At 44.5% G+C, this 22,875-nt stretch overlaps 1 protein-coding gene across 1 annotated transcript in view; it reads right to left on the bottom strand.

Annotated features, from left to right (window-relative positions):
* Nucleotides 1-22,875, bottom strand: part of DDB1 (damage specific DNA binding protein 1) — a 31,806-nt gene that overhangs the window by 6,000 nt on the left and 2,931 nt on the right. The window contains exons 4-21 of the mRNA XM_060159019.1: nt 22,537-22,758; nt 20,122-20,236; nt 19,184-19,281; nt 18,018-18,176; nt 17,318-17,401; nt 16,591-16,707; nt 15,884-15,986; nt 12,162-12,237; nt 11,958-12,066; nt 8,674-8,852; nt 8,414-8,577; nt 8,228-8,335; nt 7,860-8,067; nt 6,967-7,062; nt 6,747-6,858; nt 5,098-5,221; nt 4,627-4,791; nt 3,808-3,902 (exon numbers count right to left, since the gene is read on the bottom strand). Coding sequence (XP_060015002.1) covers nt 3,808-3,902; nt 4,627-4,791; nt 5,098-5,221; nt 6,747-6,858; nt 6,967-7,062; nt 7,860-8,067; nt 8,228-8,335; nt 8,414-8,577; nt 8,674-8,852; nt 11,958-12,066; nt 12,162-12,237; nt 15,884-15,986; nt 16,591-16,707; nt 17,318-17,401; nt 18,018-18,176; nt 19,184-19,281; nt 20,122-20,236; nt 22,537-22,758 — 2,334 coding nt within the window. The remainder of the gene's footprint in view (nt 1-3,807; nt 3,903-4,626; nt 4,792-5,097; nt 5,222-6,746; nt 6,859-6,966; nt 7,063-7,859; nt 8,068-8,227; nt 8,336-8,413; nt 8,578-8,673; nt 8,853-11,957; nt 12,067-12,161; nt 12,238-15,883; nt 15,987-16,590; nt 16,708-17,317; nt 17,402-18,017; nt 18,177-19,183; nt 19,282-20,121; nt 20,237-22,536; nt 22,759-22,875) is intronic.

Here is a 22,875-nt window from a genome sequence, read left to right as displayed (position 1 = left end):
GGGAGGACAGCCTTCCATGCATCCTGCCTGCCTCCTAAACATGCCAGTTCTCAAGTTCACACCACCAGACAACTACCCCACTGTCACATCTCCACCCCCACGCCATCACTCTCTCATAACATAACACCCCAGTAATTCTTGGTGACTTTAATATTCACAGAGAAGATCCTTCCAATACCCTGATCTCTGTCCTTTTCTGACCCTCCTCTTCCCCACGTATCTTGTCCATTCCTATGGTCACCCCTCAAGAGCCTGTCATTAAAAATAACTCCAGAATCTTTTGTCCCCAGTTTCACTGCTTCTCAGATGCCCAGAGTCCATCACCACAATCCTTGTCTTACGGATTCTCCACTCCCTTGCCCCTCTCTCCCTCGATCATGCTCACCCAACAAAAACAGACTTCGGTAAAATTAATTTTCAACTACAAGCTGAGGAAAAACCACCAACCAGCATGACTGGTCTCATTTTAAATTCATACCTCCTCCACTCTCCTCAAAACTCTAATACCATGGGCTTCCCTGGTGGTGCAGTGGTTAAGAATCCACCTGCGATTGCAGGGGACACAAGTTCAAGTCCTGGTCCGGGAAGATCCCACATGCCGTGGAGCAACTAAGCCCGTGCGCCACAACTGCTGAGCCTGAGCTCTAGAGCCCATGAGCCACAACTACTGAAGCCCAGGCACCTAGAGCCCATGTTCCGCAACAAGAGAAGCCACCGCAATGAGAAGCCCACGCGCCGCAACGAAGAGTAGCCCTCGCTCGCCACAACTAGAGAAAGCCCACATGTAGCAATGAAGACCCAACACAGCCAAAACTAACTAACTAAATAAATAAAAACTCTAATACCTCCTCTTCCAGCCTTCCTCTCAGCTACTTCACAGAAGACGGACACAACCAAAGGAGGATTTCCACCTGCTTAAACCACCTGTGCATCAGAGCCCCTTAGCTACTCAACACATGGCTCCAGCAACTCTCCTTTAATGGACCATTGCCATCAGCTAGAAATGTGCAGCAGTATTTCCTAACTTAAAAAATTAAAAACTCTCCTGTGCTGACATTCCCCTGTAGCTACCCCATTACTCTCTTCTTTATTGCAAAACTCCTGGGAAGGGTTTCCTGATCCTAGTTGTCCTCGCCTCCTCGCCCTGGTTGAACCCTCTCCGGTCAGGTTCCATCCCCACCACTCAACCAAAAGAGCTAAACCAATGGCCATTTCTCGATCCTTATGTTATCTGACCCACCGACAGCACCTGCAGTTTATCACTTCCCTCCTGCTTCAAATACTTTCTTTCCATGGCTTCCAGAACACTTTTCTTGGTTCCTCTCCTACTTCACTAGGCACCTCCTCTCTGTTTGGCTGGATCTTCCTTCTCGTCCCAACTTTGAAAGGCTGGAGGGCCCCAGGGCTCAGTCTTCAGATCTCTCCTCTACCCACTCTCAGCAGGTAGGTGATCTCAGGTGATCTCCGCCACTCTCAGCTTTACATGCCACCTAGTAACTGCCACACTAGTATCTTCAATCTGCTTCTTGCTAGAACCCATACCTCTCTCATCCACCTACCTACCTGACATCTCCACTGAGATGACTACTGAAACTTAGCATTTTCAAAACCAAACCTCTGGTTTCCCCACTGCAACATAAGAAGAAATATACATTTGGTCTCTGCCCCCAGTTCCTGACAGAAAGCTCCTAAAACCTTTGTAATTTCCTAATAGGAATGTTTTACGCAGAGCTCCTAAATCCTTTGGAATTTCCTAGGTGATAGGAGTCTTTCGTTCTAATGATGCAATTCTTGGTGGCTCCTGGATAGCTACAGGATGGGGGCTGGTCACCAGAAAGACAAAGCCATGAACAGAAGCTTGGAACTTTCAGCCCCACCCCCATTCTCCAGGGAAGAAAGAGGGGCTGGAGACTGATTTAATGATGGATCATGCCTATATACAGAAGCCTCTATAAAAATCTCTAAACTATGGGGTTCAGAGAGTTCTTGGGTTGGTGAATACAGCCACATACTGGGACGGTAGTGCATTCCAACTCCACGAAGACAGAAGTTCCTGCCCGCAGGACCCTTTTGGACCTTGCCTTACGCACCTCTCCATCTGGCTATTAATTTGTATCCTTTATAAAATCCTTTGTAATATGCCACCAAATATAAGTAAACATTTCAAATTTTGTGAGCCCTTCCAACAAATTATCAAACCTAAGGGGGGGTGGGGAATTTGGGGAACCCCTGACTTTGTACCAAGTCAGACAGAAGTTTGGGGACCACTACTTGGGACTGGGGTTTGAAGTAAGGACAGTCTTGTGGGACTGAGCCCTTAAACCTGTGAGGTCTGACACTAACTCTGGGTGGCTAATGTCAGAATTCAATTAAATGATAGGACGCCTGGTTGGAAAACTGGTTGGTATAGGGATTAAAAACCCCATACATATGGTGTCAGAAGTGTTGTGAGTAAAGAACAGTTTTCCTTTCCCCTCCAAACCTGCTCCACTCACAATCTCCCCACATCAGTACAGAGCAACACCATCCTTGTTACTCAGGCCAAAACTCTTGGCCCTTTATTCCCTTCTCACGCCTCATCTTCAATCCATCACCAGAGCCCCTCAATACTAACATCTGCAGAATCTGACTACCCTTCACCTCCTCTATCAGCACCCTGCCCCCAGCAACCATCAATTGCTATCTGGATCATCACCAGAGCCTCCTAACTGATCTCACTGCCTCTACTCTTGGTCCCCTACGACCTTTCCCAGGATGCGCAATGAGCTTTTCGAAATATAACTACAGTCATGTCACTCATTCGCTTGAACCCTCTAGAGGTCTCCATCACCCTCAGAGTAAAACCCAAAGTCCTTACACACTCGGCCTATCAGGTTCCGCAAGTGCTGGCCCTCCGCTGCCTCTCAGACTCATCTCCCGTCACCCAGCAGCGCCCACCCGTGCAGAGTGCAGGCAGGCTGGCCCCGGACTCCTGGCATTTGTCTTCTCCCAGACCGAGACATGGCTTGCTCCCTCCCTTCCTTTAGGAACCTGCCCGAATGCCACTGTATAAACAAGACCCTCCTGACCACGTGACAAAACAGTGCCACCTCCCATGCTTGCTCTGGTACTCCTTCAGCTTTTTGTCCCGTTTTTATTTCTCACCATGTATTTCTCATCGTCCTGGGTACACATATGTATTCTATTTGCTCACTGGCCCCGAAGGCTAGCTCTTTGTCCATTTCATCTACTGCTACATCCCAACTACCAAAACAGTGCCTGGTATACTGCAAGTGTTCAGTTAATATTTCTTGAATGAATGTCGATTTAAAGTATTTAAATAGTCTCTCTACTCTTGATCTTCTCAGAACCTGTAATATGATAAGATGCACCGTGAAGCTTCTAAGAAGAGGATACAGGATACAGCAGTTCCCAAATGCATTTGACCATGAAACTCATTTTTTTTTGCAAGGGAGGAGGTGGGGTCATGCCGGAAGCGAAGTGGCATATTTCACAGGCCTAGTATTTCAGGGACGTACTCAGGATAATGCGGTTTGGCTCATTTTGTTCCACAGATGAAATATTCATAGCTCTTACCCCTTTCTCAATTCCCGCAGCGCTTAGGATGATGTGATCGGGCTTCACATAACCAAACCTGCTGTCTGGTCCAACCCCAGCTCCCCATATTCCCAACCCCATCCTCCATACTCACTACTTTGTTATCCTTAAAATCGTGATACACGTGCAGCTTCAGGAAATACAAGGGAAACATGTTCTGTGGACAATGGTGTGAGGCCTAAGGCATGACACCAGTGGGAGGGGCCTCACCGTGCTGTTGATGCTGGCTAACAACTTCCCGTTAAATTCCACCATAGAGTACACAGCCCCTTTCACCTCCTTTTCAGCCACAGTCTGTAGTTTTCCTAGGAGAAAAAAGATACTCTTAAGTCTCCTTTATGAGCCCATACTTTAACTAATCAAAAGAATCCCATGCTTCCCCTCTGGCTCTAATTCCTGCCCCCAAAACCACTCATCTGAAAGCAGGAAATACAGAGTCAGTACACACTGGGGTTAACCACCACTGAAGTGTGAACCCCAAATGTGCAGTGATTCTACACAGCATTCAGGTTGTGCCTCCCACCCTGAGACTCCAGATCTCTCCCTCAAGATGGAGACCAAATTCCATCTCAGCCATCTATTCTGAGATTTCGGGGCTGACGGCTAGTCTTTAGAACCATCTTGAGTAGGGGAGATGGGAAAAGATGTAGAAATGAACTCAAAGTGCTGACGCTGGGAAGAGGACCTTAAAGGCTGAGCAGCCAAGTGGGAAACACACCTAGGATTCCTACTAGGATTCCTAACTCGCGTTCTGGTCGGCATGTTCTCTTATTCATAGTTCACCTCTCCCCATTTTCCCTTCCTTTCAAAGAGTGAAAAAGGAAGAAACACGTGCTAGATTTTATTTGTGCCTCTGCTCACATACTCCAAAACTCATTCAGATCATCAAGAGCTTAAGAGAAACATCATGAGTCTCACGTCACAGCAATTAACCCAAGTTCTTCTGCGTAACTGAGACTGAAACCTAAAAGGGTCTGCTTACATTCCCAGTTCCAAATCTCTCAAAAGCCGGAGACTGTGTCCGCTTACCATCTGAATACTGAAAGACCACAATACGACCCTGCTTGGGCTCCGCCTCTTCAGGGTACACCATGGCCGTGCCCACGATGAAGTACGTGTTGGGGTCTTTGCCCAACCTGCAGGAGACCAGGCTGAGGGCATACTCGTTCTGCAGGAACTGGTGGGCGTGGAGCACTAGAAGGGAGGAGAAGAGACGCGACTGGCTGACAACCCCCACGCAAGCACGCTTCTGTACTTGTGAGGCCCACAGCTCAGCTCGAAGTAGATCTGCCTCCTGCTATTCCTGTCTCCTCACCAACCTATTCTGACCTGAGGAGGCCCAGCACTCTGGACTCACGGCCAACTCAGAGGCCCCACCCCTTTCTGCTCCTCCTAGGATGGTCTGCCAGTGTCCATCAAATTCTGGAATACAGCAGAGCCCAGAAGAGCCTAGCTTAGGGAGGATGTAGGTACAAAATGACAGAAAGAGCTCATCTGCACCTTCAAAGGTGTGCTGGTCAATGATAAGGAGGTTATGCACCTCCACCTCTTCTCCAAAGGAGGTCTCGTGAGGGGCTGTGCTGCTGGAGAACAGCTTGCTGGAGCTGACGCTGCTGGACAGGGCCTGGGAACAGAGAGAACACACATCACCCCTCTCAAAAGCAGAACGGGTGCTGGGAACAACAGTGTGAGCATCAGGCAGGATCAGGGAACAGTGGCTGAGTCTGAACGAGGAAACCTTAAGGCTGGCCGCTTGCATGGAGCCTAAAGAACAGAGGGCTTCAAGGAGGACTCAGGGACCAAGGCTAAGGATCCACATTCCATATGGTATTGACACAGCATCCAAAACACCGCCAGAACATAAGAGCATTAAAGAGCACTAAAACAGGGATGCTACGACATCAAGAAAGCTAACGAGAAACTCAGGCGACCTAGTAAAGTGACAGGCTTCCACCTCTCTCAATGGGAGGAGCAGGAGAGCACTGCAAATAAAAAGAAAAATGTAAAGACCTTCTACTCTGGATTAAGGGAAGAAGCCATACCACAGATGTCTGCGAGCAAGGAAGGCAGAGAATACGTGGAATAAAACGATCAGCTAACATCTCCATTGGGTCTGTGATGTGCGGCTCCATATTGTCCCACTATTATCATTTTGCAGATGAGAAAACTGAAGTTGCCCAAGGTCACGCAGCTAGCAATAAACTTTGGAGTCAGTTCTGTCAGACTCCAAATGCCATGCTCTTACCTATTATACTGCACTGTTACCCATACCCTGCACAAAGCACCCAAACTGATGTTAAGAGAAAAGGAATTATTCATCAGGCAAGGCTACCAAGTAGCAATATCACTGACAGCCACGCTTACTCAAAGTTCTTCTCAAGCCTCTAATGAGGGGGCCAAATCCAGCTCACTGCCTGTTTTTATAAAGTTTTATTGGGGATTTCCCTGGTGGCGCAGTGGTTAAGACTCCGTGCTCCCAATGCAAGGGGCCTGGGTTTGATCCCTGGTCAGGGAACTAGATCCTACACGCATGCCTCAACTAAGGAGCCGGTAAGCCGCAACCAAAGGAGCCCTCAAACCGCAACTAAGGGGCCTGCCTGCCACAACTAAGACCCAGGGCAACCAAATAAATAATTTTTTTTTTTTTTTTATAAATAAAGTTTTGGGACTTCCCTCGTGGCACAGTGGTTAAGAATCCGCCTGACAATGCAGGGGACACGGGTTTGATCCCTGGTCCGGAAAGATCCCACATGCCGCGGAAGAACTAAGCCCGTGTGCCACAACGACTGAGCCTGCGCTCTAGAGCCTATGCTCCGCAACAAGAGAAGCCACCGCAATGAGAAGCCCGTGCACTGCAACGAAGAGTAGCCCCCGCCCACCTCAGCTAAAGAAAGCCCGTGCACAGCAGTGAAGACCCAATGCAGCCAAAAATAAATTAATTTAATTTTTTTCTTAAATAAATAATAAAGTTTTATTGGAACCCAGCTATGCCCACCTGTTGTCTATGGTTGCCTTTGTAATGGCAGACAGAGTTGAGTAGTTGTGACTGAGATCATATGACCTGCAAAGCCAGAACTATTTACTAGCTGAGCCTTTACAGAACAGTTTGCCCCGCTCTCACACCATCTTTCTTTGTCCACTGCCCTCACCTGGGTGCTGGCGCTGGGCCTCAGAGCAGTTGTGCCGCCACTCGTGTCCTGGACTTCAATACGGCTGGAGAGGACCCCGAAGCACTGGGACACCTCCTGGTAGCAGATCTTCCTGTAGAACAAGTACAGAGCAACAGGGCCCCCTCAGGAGAAGTCTGAGGTGCTCCACACCAACCCCCAGGGCACCCCTGCCCCCGCAGCTCCCCTACCCTGCCCTCACCTGGGAGATTCATAGAGGGGAACCGTACGAATATGCAGCTTCTGTATCTCGTCAATGGTGCCAATGGTGAGGGTGCTGTTGTTGGCCAGTGCCAGGCTGGAAAGAAGGTTCTGGGTTTAGAGTGAGTAGACCCAAGGAAGGAAAGGATTCTACGAGGCAACTCCACAAGGGGAAGGAAAACAAGGCAGAATTACACTAGCTTACCCCAGGGTAGTGGTTCTCAACTGACTCTATGCTAAATCACACCTGGGAAACATGCCTGGTCCCGCCCCTGAGATTTTCCTATTTAATTGGTCTGGTTGGGCCTAGGCTGAGATTTTTAACAACTAACTATTTAATACTAAAGCATTCGAATATAGAACAGTGATGCTCAAACTATCAAACCATGCTGGCATCAGAATCAGCTGGGAGGCTTGTTAAACTAGACTGCTGGGTCCAACCCTGGAGTTTTTGATTCAGTGGATCCGCGGGTGAGGCCTGAGAATTTACATTCCTAATGCGTTCCCAGGTAGTGCTGTGGCTATGAGGAGCCACACTTTGAGAATCGCTGCTCCAGGGGAATACATAAAGATCTCTGCATCAGGGGTTCTGAAACTTGACTAATCATTTGAATCGCCTACGAGGTTTTCTAAAAATATAGATTCAGATCTAGGGCTCAACCCTAGATCCACCAAATCAAACTCTAAGAAGGATTCAAAAACAATTCTGTACATTTAAAAAGGCTTCCAAGGTGTTTCTACTGCATAGCCAAGATTTGCAAACCTCTGCTCTATACTCCCATCTCAGCTGGTCACGGACTTTGTCATTAGGAAAAGGCTGGAGGGGAGGGTCTAAGGAAAACAACACGATGTCCTCACTCCTGGCTCTCGCTGAGGAAAGACAAAGAGGCTCACCTGTCAGGGTAGCCATCTGAGTTGAGGGGACACATGTAGTTCACCTCCTTGAGGTTGACATTGGAGAAGACCAATTTGTGGTTGCTGCTGTAGATGACAGTGGGGCGGTCAGAGCAAGCAAAGACGTTGGTGGTAGAAAGAGAACGGAAAGTCCTCAATACGGTGGGCTGGGTGCCCAGAGTCACCTTCTTACGGTCGCTCAACAGGCCTACAGAAAGAACGGCATCCAGAGAAAAAAGGAAAGAAACGAAACAGGACACACAGCTGGATTGTGAAGCTTCAAAAGCAGCACCCTGAGGCTAAGAACTCTGCCAACTCCAATACTCCAGATTTTCCGAAGAGCCCCTCACTCGAGGTGCTAGTCTCACCTGTCTCAGTGTTGAGCCCAAAGTAGAAAAGCGCCCCATCTCCCAAGGCACAAAGGAGGTAGTGGCTACTCTCAAAGGTGGTCATCAGGATAGAACGAGGAATGATCTCTGTGGGAAAGAGGTACATTAAGTTCTTGTTCCAAATTCTGATTCTGATCCCAACCCAGGTCCTTAAAAGAAACACACCTCCACCCAGCATCTCTTTGTGCAGTAGCTCAAAAGAGGGCAGCTTCGCGATTCGGGCTGAGATGTCTGTCCAGAGACCAATAGCACAAAGAGGGGACATTCCACTGCTGTCCCCTAAAGGGGTGATGTCCAAGCAGGCCACTTCGTGTTCCATCTCTGTGTGGCTGAACAAGGAAGAATATGTCAGAGGAACGAATCCAAGGATCAAAGAAGCCCCAGAGAACAGGGAGGACAAAAAGAGCAGACAGATAAACACACACCTGATCTGTCGGAGCTCCTGAGGATGGATCTGCAGGTAGTAGAGGGCCCTTCCCACGGCTACTACTACCTGGCTGCTATTGCAGGAGGCCACACTGATGTTCTTGCCCTGAGGCTCCTTCCACTCACTGACGAGAGCTTTGGGGTCTTGAGAGACCAACCTCACAGATGCTGAAGTGATCTAGAGAAAGAAGAGCAATGTCTCCAAGCCCCTGCAGGGATCTAAACAGGGGTGAGAAGGTGGTAAATGCTGCCCTGGTGGAACCCTAAGAATAAGCTCCTCTGCCACATAGATATATTTTTCCAAAGTTCTGCAATGATTAATTACATGAAGATGTCATTTTTAGCTGAAGCCCTGAAGAAGACTGGCTTCAAGCAGCTTACAGCTTACATACCTACAGGCAGAAAAAGAGAAGGCCTGTTTCACTCTGAGTAAGGCTTGGGTAACACAACCTATGCAAAGGTATCGACGGAGTAAATAAGACCTGCAACTACAAGTCTAGCTGTTTTTCTCAACCCAAAAATCAGGTCTCTAAAATATCCAAGTTCTGGGAATTCCCCGGCGGCCCAGTGGTTAGGGCTCCGCGCTTTCACTGCCGAGGGCGCAGGTTCAATCCCTGGTCAGGGAACTAAGATCCTGCAAGCCACGCGGCACAGCCAAAAAATAAATAAATAAAATATCCAAAATATACAAGTTCTTTACTATGTATGAATACATCTTATACATTTATTTCATCATTGAAATAAAACAAAAAGCAGGCTGATAACACTATTATGTATCAATACACCTTACTTATCAAAATTGAGTTTCTACTTAAAGAGGAAAGCCCTTTAGAATTATAAACACTATGGGGGATGCAGAAACACTACAAGCTGTTATTCATACTAATGAACTACAATGGGATTACATAATACTTCAAAGGGTTATTAGTCTTTCCATTTGGTAAAGAAGCCCATCATTGTAGAGAACAAACGTATGGACACCAAGGGGGGAAAGTGGCGGGGGGGTGGGTGGTGGTGGGATGAACTGGGAGATCTGGGTTGACATATATACAATAATATGTATAAAATAGATAACTAATAAGAACCTGCTGTATAAAAAAATAAATAAAATAAAATTCAAAAAAAGAAGACATCACTATAAAGTTATAAACAAGCCTCAAAAAAAAAAAGTATATGAAAAGGCACATTTAGAGGGTTAGAAAGAAAGTTAGAAAAGAGGGAAGTGGACAGCTCAGGAAGGACACATCTCAAGAAAGAGGCAGCAGCTACTGGAATGTGCGCCCAATTTAGTAGGAGGGGTCATATCAGGCAGCCTGCAGTGAAGACAGGAGAAGGAAGAGAGCCAGTGTAGACAGACGTTTTTGATTCCAGAATCTAGATGAAGACGGAGATAGGGCAATAGCTGGAGGGAAGTTCTGGGGTCTAGAAGGTATTTTTTTAAGGCCAGCAAGGTTTACGTGTAATTCAAAGCTAGAGGAGCCAAAGGGGGAGGGGTGGTTGTCTTCAAGCCCCAGGGCAGGGTCTAGAGGACCAAGGACAGGGTCTAGAGGACCAAGGACAGGGTGTGATGCCGAGCCGAGGCTGCAGGATCACAGCTCGGAGAAAGGAAAGGCTCTAGTTTGGGAGAGATCAGAAAGCAGAACTCTGGTTTCATACACAGAAAATGTGGTCCTTTTGATGGCTGAACAAAGGTGTTTCAGAAGCTTCAATGGGGAAGACTAAAGATTTTAATAAAAAACCTAATATTGCCCTTGAGAAAAAAGAGAAGAAATCCATCATTAGTAATAATTGGGCTGGTATAAAATAGGAAATCAGCTTTTGAAGGGTCTGGTCTAGTGTAAATTACAAAACCAGGGCAGCAGCATAATTCTGAAAATCAAAAAAAAAAAACAGGAAAGCCCTTTAACAAGAGATATGTGAGCTGGGGCCAGTATTCAGGCCACCAGTTAGAAAACACTGGCAAAGCGATGAGTCAGTAACTGGGCACTTCCCACATTTGTTCAACAAACTGACAGAAGCTTCCCTCTGGTTTTTACCAAACCCACCACTGCCTGTTGCCTAAAAGGAAGACCAAGAGAATAAAAAGATAAAGACAGTTCAATAGTCCTCAGGCCCTCAAGTGCTATACCTGCCACAGGCAAATCACTGACTCTGCTCAGTGTGGAGAACGGCTCAAAAGGTGAGGAGGGTGTGCAAAAAACCAAGAGCATCACGGTCACTCCAAACTTAAAAAGACTGCCAGGCATTGAGAGGTGCGAAGAAATCAGGCTCTCACAGCTAACAAAAGTGCCAAAAGGCTATATGCCCCCCATATCACAGAAAGATTTAAGATAAGGATCTGAACAGAGTTAGAACTCTGGTTATAATAATTAGCGCCCTGAAAGTGCTCCCAAAAGTCATATATGGATGGTAGCCTATGACTAGTTTTTTTCCTTCTTTGTGCTTTTCAGTATTCTCCAAATAAGTATATACTACTATTATAACACGGGGGAAAAATGTGTCTCAGAAGACAGGATATAATTAGTGTGAAAACAATATCCCCCTGCCCACCCTCAAAAAATATATATATAATGATCCCATCCATAAAAGAAAATGTGAATAAACACAATATACACTCATCCCTCAGTATCCGCAGGTGACTGGTTCCAGGATCCCCCAGCCGATACCAAAATCCGCAGATGCTCAATCAAGTCCCTTATATAAAACGGAACAATAATTGCTTATAAACTACTCACATCCTTAAGTGTATTTTAAATCATCTCTAGATTATAATACCTAATATAATGTAAATGCTATGTAAATAATTGTAAATACAGTGTAAATGATATGTAAATAGCTGCTGGTGCACAGCAAATTCAAGTTTTGCTTTTTGAACTTTCTGAAGTTTTTTTCCCCCATTTTTTTTTTTCAGCCATGCCACTTGGCTTGCAGGATCTTAGTTCCCTAACCAGGGATGGAAGTGAAAATGCCAAGTCCTAACCACTGGACCACCAGGGAATTCCCATCCCAAATATTTCTGATCCAAACCCACAGATACAAAGGGCCAACCGTATATACATTTGCAAAGAAAAATTAAAGCTAAAGGGAACAACTCCAAAGTTAAGAGTTAATTAAACTGCTCTCAGTAGTGGGTGATTAGGTAATTTCAGTTTTTTCCCTAGCCTTTTTATATTACTTTTAGAGTAATATAAATAACTGACTTCCAAAAATCCGGTAGTGCTCTGTACTGCACTCTAGGTCAAATTCAAGTGTAAACGAGGCCCGCCCTTTTCTCCGTTACTACCTGGATGAGTTGCTGATGAGCCACATTGCCACAGAAGAAAGTCTGCTGATCGTCCACAAAACCCATCAGTTCAGTTTCTTCCACTTCCTCTCCGTTTAACATGAGAACTCTGCAGCAGAATGGAAGGCCAGGGTCAGCCAGACCAGCTGCCCCACCTTGCAACCTTCACCTGAGCACCTGGAGCTGGCACCAGACTCATCTTACCTTGTCTGGCCCACAAAAGAGAGCACCAAAGTGTCATCAGTCTCCCGATTAGGATCAGACCGCAGGGGCCATAAGCCTGGAACAAAGATCAAAGATTAAGAGGCACAGCACAGACCAACACTCCGCTCCCACAATCTAAGGAAGGAGCAGCCTAACCCCACGGGAAGAGCAAGAAATTTGGTGTCAGTCCTGAGATAAAATACCCACTCTGTTCCTCCCTAGCTTTAAGACTCTGAAGAAGTTAGATATTTTTAAAGCTGTTTGAGCCTGATATTTTTCAGTTTTTCATTTGATTTTGGATGGGATAATTCATCTCCATGACTCAAAGTCAAAATTTGTTTTTTATTTTTTAATTTTTTTTAATTTATTTTATTTTTGGCTGTGTTGGGTCTTCGTTGCTGCACATGGGCTTTCTCTAGTTATGTCAAGCCGGGGCTACTCTTTGTTGCAGTGCACGAGCTTCTCACTGCAGTGGCTTCTCTTGTTGCGGAGCTTGGGCTCTAGGCGCAGGGGCTTCAGTAGTTGTGGCACATGGGCTCAGTAGTTGTGGCTCGCGGGCTCTAGAGTGCAGGCTCAGTAGCTGTGGTACATGGGTTTAGTTGCTCCACAGCATGTGGGATCTTCCCAGACCAGGGCTCGAACCTGTGTCCCCTGTATTGGCAGGCAGATTCTTAACCACTGAACCACCAGGGAAGTCCCAAAATTTATTTTTTAAATATTTAACACAGAAGTCTCACCCCTATACCTCTCCTTCCAACCTAGCCCCCAAATAAGTAAACAATAATAGTTTATCCTTCCAATTCTTTTTAATTTAGGAAAATAGGTAAACACTGTGTTGCAAGCCAATATATACAATAGCCTATCACAAACTGTCTGCACCTTGTTTTTTCATCTAATATATGCCTGGGCCTTTATCATAACAGAATAGTTTCTTGTTTTTGACATCTGCACAGTATTTAATTGTATGGATGTAACAGTTTATTAGTTAGTTCCCACTGATGGACCCTTTTTCAGTATATTGCCACAATATACAACGCCACAATGAGTAAACTTGTATTTATGTCACTTTATACGTATAAAGGTCTATGGGCTAGATGCCCAGAATTGGGCTTGCGGGGCAAATCACTAGATGCAGTTGTAGTTTCTGCAGACATTTTCAGTGAGCACGCTCATTTTCTCACAGCCTCACCAACACAATGTGTTGTCAAAACTTCGACTTTGGCATCTGGTAAAGTATAGTATCACTATTTTGTTTTGATCTGCACTTCTCTTATTATAAGTTAGGCTTGTTACCTGTCCATCCATGTACTTTGCTAATTTGGGGGCAGGAAATTTCGTGGTCTTTCTAGAAATTTTTTATGAATTAAGAGAGATTAGGCCTTTGCCTATAAGATGAACTACAAACGTTTTTATCTAATTTGCCATTTCTTCTAACTTAGCTTACAGTGTTTTGTTTTTGCCATGCAGAAGTGTTTTATTTTTATGCTGATAGTTTATTAATCTTTCTTTTTGGCTTCTGTACTTTTGAGTCATTGTTTGACTATCCTCACTCCAAAATTAGAAAAGAATTCACCACCTTTTTCTTTTAGTTTTTGTATGGCTTCATATTTTTACATTAAGTCTTTGATCCATTTAGATTCTAGCAAGGTATACACTGAGCAGTATGGATCCACGCTTACCTTTTCCCAAATGACTCCAGTTATCCCAACACCATTTATTCAAAAGAATTATCTTTACCTCACTGACCTGAGATACCACCACTATTGTACACTAAACTCCCACATACAGTTGTGTCTATTTCGGGACATCTGAGTCTGCCCATGGGACTCTTGCCTATTCGTGCACCAAAACCAAACTTTTAATTTCTAAGGTTTAATAGTACGTTTTTATATCTGGTAACTAGGCCCGTCTCATTGCTCTTTAAGTTTTCCTAGCTTTTCTTTTCTTTTTTTTTTTTTTTTTTGCGGTACGTGGGCCTCTCACTGTTGTGGCCTCTCCCGTTGCGGAGCACAGACTCCGGACGCGCAGGCCCAGCGGCCATGGCTCACGGGCCCAGCCGCTCCGCGGCATGTGGGATCTTCCCGGACCGAGGCACGAACCCGTGTCCCCTGCATCGGCAGGCGGACTCTCAACCACTGTGCCACCAGGGAAGCCCTTCCTAGCTTTTCTTGCTGCTTCTGTTTCCCATTTGGTCTTTGACTTGCCCAGGCCAAAGAAAAAAAAACCTATTGATATTTTTATTGAAATACATTAATATAAAAATCAGAGAGAAAAAGCTTTATAATGTTAACTTATAAGACCTTGGCATGTCTTTTTCATTTGATCAATCTATCCTTTTAATCCTTTAAGAGTATCTTAAAGTTTTCCTTACATAGATTTTGCACAATTCTTGTTAAACTTATTCCTTGGTATTTTACCGTTTTATTCCTATTGTAAATTGTCTCTTTCCCTCTACTATACCTTCTAATTGTGTTTTTACATGAAAACTACTGATTTCAGAACATTAATTTTATATCCTACCTTAATGAATTCTTATTGCCTGTTAGCTTTTCAGTTGATTCTCTTGAGTTTTGTAGTTTTATGATCTCTTCCTAATTCATAAACCTCTATTTTTTTATTAATATGTTCTCATCCTCTTACTTTTTTTTTTTTTTTTTTTTCCGGTACACAGGCCTCTCACTGCTGTGGCCTCTCCCGTTGCGGAGCACAGGCTCCGGACGCGCAGGCTCAATGGCCATGGCTCACGGGCCCAGCCGCTCCGCGGCACGTGGGATCCTCCCAGACCGGGGCACGAACCCGTGTCCCCTGCATCGGCAGGCGGACTCTCAACCACTGCGTCACCAGGGAAGCCCTCATCCTCTTACTTTTTTATATTCTGTATTTTTTTTTTTAAGATGTGCCTCCTATATACTACTTTGAATTAATTTTTGCCTTATGATCCAATCTGATCATCTTTTTCTTATAACAGGTGAGTTTAGCCCATTTGTTTACTGGTACCAGATATCTGATATATGAGTTACTCATACAGATGTTTGATATCAGTTCTGTCATATTATTTTAGGTTATGTTTACTGTTTGTATATTATAAAAGTCTTTCACTACGTAGTCTTTCTTTGATCTTTTCGACTATTATGTTCTCTTGGAATTTACAAAGATCTGTACTTTTGTTCTAGAAGTTACCTTTACATGTACATCTTTCTATGAAATTCTCAGTCTCCTCTCTCTTTACGGATTCTATCAGTTCCCTTATATAAACAACATTAAATTTCACTTGTAATCTTTCTTCCACCATTCCTCTACTCCATTATCCAAGTTTTTTTTTTTTTTTTTGCGGTATGCGGGCCTCTCACTGTTGTGGCCTCTCCCGTTGCGGAGCACAGGGTCCGGACGCGCAGGCTCAGAGGCCATGGCTCACGGTCCCAGCCGCTCCGCGGCATGTGGGATCCTCCCAGACCGGGGCACGAACCCGCGTCCCCTGCATCGGCAGGCGGACTCTCAACCACTGCGCCACCAGGGAAGCCCCATTATCCAATTTCGGTCAATATTCTCTTTAAGTTTACTTTGGAACTTTTCAATATATTTAAGCTTCTACCGCTTATTTGGCATTATGAATTTTTTGACTCTTCTTTTGATCTGCTCCCCCCTGGAAGTGTCTTCATGACATGTGATGAGGCCAAAGTCACTCAAGTAAGATCTGCATCCTATGTCCACCAAAAGGATACCTTTGATGCCTGGCAAGTCAATGCTGGCATGCTCGTGGATTCCAATTCCATTCCGGATGATCCGCAAAGAGCCTTCCTTGAAAGCCCCAGAGCAAGTGACCAGCTGCAAGTAGAAAAAAGGTTTCTAAATAACCCGCTCCAGACTGGGGCAACTAGACTGATGCTCAGAAAGTAAACAAGCTATACCTAAAACCAAGGACCCTTTGTTGTGGAGCTAGGTTTGAGGATGCAGACTTAGCAGAGGTTGATCTCCAAAGTCTCCCAAATTTATCAAGCAGACAGGATATCCTAGTCCAAGAAGCAAAAGGTTCCTACCACTATTCCTAGCAAGCTTGTTTCCACCCTGGGAACCTAGTTTACTGGAAAGAGCACAGGATCTGAAGGCAGACACACCTGCCATTTAGTAGTTATGTAACCTTGGACAAGTTGCTTAATCCTTCTCAGCCTTAAGTTTCCTCACTTCTGAAATGGCCAAGAATCCCTATCTAACACAGAGCTTGTGTGATTATAGATAATGTATGTAGACTGCCTGGCAGACCAAGATAGGCACTCAATAAATGGTAGTTATCCTCACATCATTGGAAATTAGTGAGTGAGGCTCTTAAAAGTTATCTGCAATGCACACTCCCCATTCTAGCTAAGCAGACCCAGGAGGACACCGTTTGAGTGGGCATACCAACTATCCCTTTCCAGGATGACCCCCTTACCTGTCCCTGCCCCTGCCTCTCCAGGTCCACCACACACATGTCCACAATGGGTCCTAAATTGGTAAAGGTTTCCATGGCCACTACATAGGAGCCTTGTTCATTGCTGTCAACATTGAGCTGAAAAAGAAAGAACAATGCTAGTCCTAGAATGCTCCAGACCCACCCTAAAGAGAGAGTTATCATCCAAAAGAAACTCAACCCTACTAGATCTTCTCATGTTCTAAGAAGATCTTATGCTCTTACGGATGCTTCTTATGCTCTACTGGATGCTTCTAGAAGGGAACTGCTAAGGAATATGGTTATCCTACAGGTGACCCACTAACCAGCCAGGGATTTCTAATCTGGCATCCCATGGATGCATTTCAGAGGAACAGCTGGAAATTAATGTAAAACGTTTGCATGCATTCTTCTGCAGAGAAGGTTCAAATTCTCATATTCTAGAGGGGATCAAATACATTAGACTATGACCTATTTGAAGGTAGAAGCTAGCTCTTGTTCATCATTGTACCCACAGTACCTAGCACCTTGCCTGGCACATTTGTTGAATGAACATTTAGGACAAAGAGCTAGTCAGGGTAGGATGCTAAATCAACCAAGTAGAAAGGTGGATAGCAGGCATATGGATGAACTGAAGAAACTCTGAGAGGTACTAAACACAGAAAGAACTTAATGAAGAAGCAGTGAAGACTGCAAAAAAGAAGCCAGAAAGAAGAAAATGTCTTCTCACCTTCACAAGCTGGGAGTCACCAAGGCGAGACCCGACAAACACAACACCGTTATCAAGGTATGTCAAGCACTCAGCAATAGAGGTCTAAAAGAAAATCAAGGGCATGAAAGACATGAGAATGGACTTCACGTGGGATCCAGACACCGTCCTACCCACCTCTCAGACATGTGCTGAGAAAAATCACACCTGCAGTCACGATTCCCAAAACAATTCTCCATTTCAAATCCCCAGGTCACACTCAACGATCATTCCTAAATCTCTGAAGTTTGTGACTCTTCATTTATCACATTCCTATAGTCAGAAAAATCAACGATTTGTCTTGCAGGTGCCTGCTCCAAATGATCATTTTAATCCCAACAGCTCCAGTCTCCTCAAAATAGCTAGAGACCTCTAAAATTGCTGCATTGTTCTTAACAATACTTTTGTAGAACGTCCTCCCATAACTGAGTATCAGCCTTAGATTAACCTTTAATTCTACAGTGTATCCTTTTTGTTTCTCTTTTTTTTTAATACTTGAGGTAGTACCCCACTGCCTGTGAGATTCTCTAGAATCTACTCATTCAAAAACCAACTTCCACAGCAGGACTGAGCATTTGTTGTTGGGTGTTAAGTAATATAATTCCCAGGTGCAGTTTGGGACCACACATCTGGGGTCACGAGGCACCTAGGAGAAATGTAGAAGAGTAGGGACAGGGCCTACCTCCCCAAGGAGTTCCACTCGGAGATCCTTGAGGGTTACGGTGCCATCCATCTGTTCCTCCTTCTCCAAAAGCAGCATGAAGAGCCGGCCTTCCATGTCTCCCAGCAGATAGCGGGAGCCATTGGGGTCCACGCGATTGTGACACACAATTGTGCTTTGCTGCCAAGAGGGAAGACACAGTCATTAGAGATAAAGCATCCTCCACAACCAGAGAATAAAGCCTAGCAGACCATTCCCTTTACCAAACCCAGCCACTTCACGAGCAAGGAATCCACTCAGCTCACGTTACATGTGTGATCAAAACTGAGAACGTTTTATTTATTTATTTTTTTTTTTTTGAGGACGTTTTATTTTTGTTTGTTTTTTGGTTTTGTTTTTTTTGTGGTACGCGGCCCTCTCACTGTTGTGGCCTCTCCCGTTGCTGAGCACAGGCTCCGGACGCGCAAGCCCAGCAGCCATGGCTCACGGGCCCAGCCGCTCCGCGGCATGCGGGATCCTCCTGGACCAGGGCACGAACCCGCGTCCCCTGCATCGGCAGGCGGACTCTCAACCGCTGCGCCACCAGGGAAGCCCCCAGGACGTTTTATTTTGAAGACAATGTTCTGAGGAGCTCAACATACTTTAAATGTTTACTCACATATTATTTTACTGGAAAACAAATACATAAAAGAGGAAGCAGCTGTAAGTATTGACTGGACTATGCATGCTACCACAGATTTCGTTATTTATCCTCAAAAAAAAAAATTAAATTAAATTAAATTAAATTAAATTAAGCTTTTAAGCCTTCATTTCTATGACTTGAAATTTGAAATTTTTTGTGACTAATTTTTTAAGTCTATATATAGTATTCACTATATTATTTTACCTGATTTGAGCTCTAAAAACATTAACATTCATTAGAATTCCTGAAATTTTTCCTTTCTTCAAATTGCCCCAGTGAATGGAAAGGATAAACCAAATTCCGATTATTTCTCTCCCTTAGTTAGCAAGCAAGCTCTTTGAAAGCAACACCAAGCCAATCTCTTTGTATTCCCAATGACCAACACAACATCTTATATACATAGTGAATAATGTGACATACCTCTGAATCCCCTTCTGACAAATGGTGGGGAAAAGAAGGGGGGGAACAAACAGAAAGAAGAAAAAGGAAAGAGAATGCTGCTCACCTTAATGATGGGAGGGGCAATCGCCAGATATTTGTCACCGTTGTGATAGGTGATTGATTCCTGTCCAATGATTATGGCGCCCCCAAAAGGCTCTGGGACTGCAGGAGAAAGAGTAGCATTAAAATGCTCAGCATTTGGGACCTGCCAAACCCTGAGGCAGCAAGGGCACTGATCCAGTGATCTCTGAGGCAAACTTGAAGATAATCATTTTTTAGACATCAAAGTCCATGGAATATGATAAGCTTTTTCTGAGATTACTGTCTTAGAAATTGTAGGCTGCCCACTCTGTACTCCTGGTCGTACTTTTATTGCCACTCTTTCGGAGTCTCTGAGATGTTTTTCCTTGTTCCTTAGTTTCATTTCCCCCATTATCAGGGCTACCATATAGAAGAGCCAATTTGCACTTAAGAGTTTTAAAACTTCTCTACTAGGTGAAACACACAACAGTGCTGGGGGAAGAATATAGGATAAAGAGCAAAGATGCCTGGATTCCAGCCTAGGCTTTGTCAGTGAGGCACAGGCATGGGCAAGTCCCTCGGCCTTGTTTCCTCATCTATGAAATAAAGGAGCCAGATAAAATAAGCTCTATTGGTCCCCTTCAGTTTTTTTTAATTTTTGCCCAACAATAAAATAATGAGACTAACTTCCATATGCCACTCTGCAAATCAATCTCATTGTTTTAGTTAACCCCACCACCCCAAATAAAGGAAAGTTATACTTTTGGGGGAAGGGTAAAAAACAAGACAATCCCAAAGACAAAAATGCAAAAAACAAACGCAAGCACATTTACAGATAGGAGACATAAGGGAGGGCTGAACAATGCATGTGCTCAACAGCACTGGAGTGCTGACATGAAGGGCAGAGAAGGTGAGGAAGGAGCAATAGGGAACTGGCCCAGAAGTGGGGCAGAGGCAAATTTCCTAAATCCCCCAACAAACCTGCAATCACCATGGAAGCTTCAGCTTCTACGTTTTCCTGTTTCCAAGGGCCCTTATTGAACTCCTTCTCTCGGAGAGACACCTCATAGGTTTTTACGTGCCGCCCCTGAGGGTCCTAGGTGAGGAAAGGTAGAACCGTTAGTCCCTACGAAGGGTGCCCTGGGCTGGAGAGGGGCCCTGAAAGGAACAGCATCTGACACTCCTGTCATGCCAGCCTTCCCAACCTTATCCATCAGCATGCTAACGGCCACCAGCTGAGCTTCTGATAGTCTGGGTAGACTGTGACTGAGGCTAACTGTTTCTAAGAACTGAACCAACAAAGAGATATTTAAAAATTAGAAAAATGAACTTGTCACGCTGTACTAACCACTACAGAGATATAATGTACATATGTGTACATTTGTGAATGTACATGTACATATATAAGATATATATATTCTCTGGTCCTTATCTTCAAGGAACTTATAAAATATCTAAAGAGGAAAAACACATTGAGAAGTGAAACACATCTCACAAATTTTTAAAATTTGTTTGTTACAAATGAGAACCTACTGTATAGCACAGGGAACTCTACTCAATGCTCTGTGGTGACATAAATGGGAAGGAAATCCAAAAAAGAGAGGATATATGTACACGTATAGCTGATTCACTGTGCCATACAGTAGAAACTAACACAACATTGTAAAGCAACTATACTCCAACAAAAATTTTTTTTTAATAAAATAAAAATCAATTACAGTCTAAAACAAAGCTCCGTTTGATACAATTCTCAGATGCATTCTGATAGGGTAACGGTAAAGAACAGAGCGTGCTGCTCCTCTAAAGTTAGTTGAAACCTCCAATCCTGACATTGTCAACACCATCTTCCCCTCCTTTTTTTGAATCATGACTCACTTCAGACCTGGAGCTATCAAAGACACCTTTAAGAGACTAAAAGAGCCGGCATGGGGCCAGTGGAGGGTGGCCTCATCAAAGGCCAGACCAAGCTCTAAGAAGTTATGGAAGGAATCCGACAGTGTGTTCAGGGCAGGGCCCACATCTTCATCATTGTTACAGCTCCTGAAGCACTCTGCATGACTACCTTTCACATGGATTTTCCTTTTTTTTTTTTTTTTTTTAAATTTTGGGCATACCACGTGGCTTGACGGATCTCTGTTCCCCTACCAGATATTGAACCCGGGCCACAGCAGTGAAAGCACTGAATCCTAACCACTAGACCACCAAGGAGCTCCCTCACGTGGTATTTTTCAAATTGACCTTTGGGCACAAAACAGGAGAAAAAATCATTTTTAGTTGATGAAAAGATTTTCCTATCAATGATTAGGGGTAAGACTCAACTTCACCATAAATTCAAGCTGGGGTTTGGATTTGGGCCTCTGAGACACACATATGGAAATGAAGCTCATTCACAACCCACAGCCCTGAGGCTGCACAGAGTCAGCCTTGAATAACCAACATCAATGTTTTAATGACCTGATATTTACAAAACTGAAGAAGTGAGAGAGATTCCAAGTTATTATTTCAGACCTGATATTTAATGTATTGTAAATGAGATTAAACAAAATCTCCTAAGCTGGTTTCAACCTATTCAAATAAACTTTATATCAACCAGCCTCAAAACTACAGCACTTACTGTGACACTAAGAAATATACAAAAATACATCAGTATTTCCAAAACTTAACACAGTGTTTAAAAAGTGTTTACATGCCCACACCCAGTACTTAGACTTGGACTAAGCTTTCTTCCATCATTTATTCAACCACATGCTAGTGAAATAACCTCATACTGTATGGCCCTTTCTTAAAAGGCTGAGATATCACCAAGATACAAGCATATTAGTCTGGTGCTCTGCCACCCTGCCCCCACCCCACACCCCCTCAACAGATCTAGCCCAGAGAACAGCTGCCCAGGATCAGCTCTACAAAAGTTTTAGGCACAGACTAAAATAGAAGTCAAGAGCCAGCGGTCACCAGAAAGTGAGTGCTGATCAAAATGCACCTCTTCTTGGAAGACACATAAGGCATCCCCAAGACATTTTCTCATTGCTTGTAAGGGAATTTCCAGATCATTTCTTTAGAGCTAAGTTTTAATAATCCCCTAGCATGCCAGCAAGAGACAAAGTATAAACTGGGTCACCCTATAAAATCTCCAAGGCCCACAACCAGAGTGTAATCTCAGGATTAAAGCCTGCAACAGGCCCCAGACTGCTTCCTGCCTCCACGATAAGTACTTCTTCTCTCAAGGTGCAACCAAAACCTGACACATATTAATTATATCACTCAAAACATTTCAGGACAAATACATTAAACACTTCTACCTGCCCTACCATGACGTCCAGACATTCTGACTGGCAAAAATGGACTCCCACTGTGCCAAACCATACAGCTTCTCCCTCTCTCCTCCTGCTCCAGTACCTGGTAGACAAAGCAGATGGTAGGTGCTTGGCAACCATATAGGAACTTGACGTCAATAACATGCAACTCCTCCAGGCGGATGTTAAAGGCCTTGAGCTCTTTATTGTCCCGGTCTAGTGGAATAACCTTGAAAAGGCCATCATAGAGTCGCAGGCCAATCATTCGGCACTCAGGGTCAATGATGCCAATAATGCCTGTCTCTGAGGGGCGGCCAATTCGGTCCTGAGAAATAAAACTGGGGTTAGGAAAGAACCTCAAACACCTAGAGTAACAGAAAACGCTGCGCACCACCTTCCCAGGGTGATTTTAAGAGTGGCAGTAAAACTAGTGGCGTCTTCT

Source organism: Lagenorhynchus albirostris, chromosome 9, assembly GCF_949774975.1.
Source record: "Lagenorhynchus albirostris chromosome 9, mLagAlb1.1, whole genome shotgun sequence".
Lineage (NCBI taxonomy): Eukaryota > Metazoa > Chordata > Mammalia > Artiodactyla > Delphinidae > Lagenorhynchus > Lagenorhynchus albirostris.
This window is presented reverse-complemented; position numbering and strand designations above follow the sequence as displayed.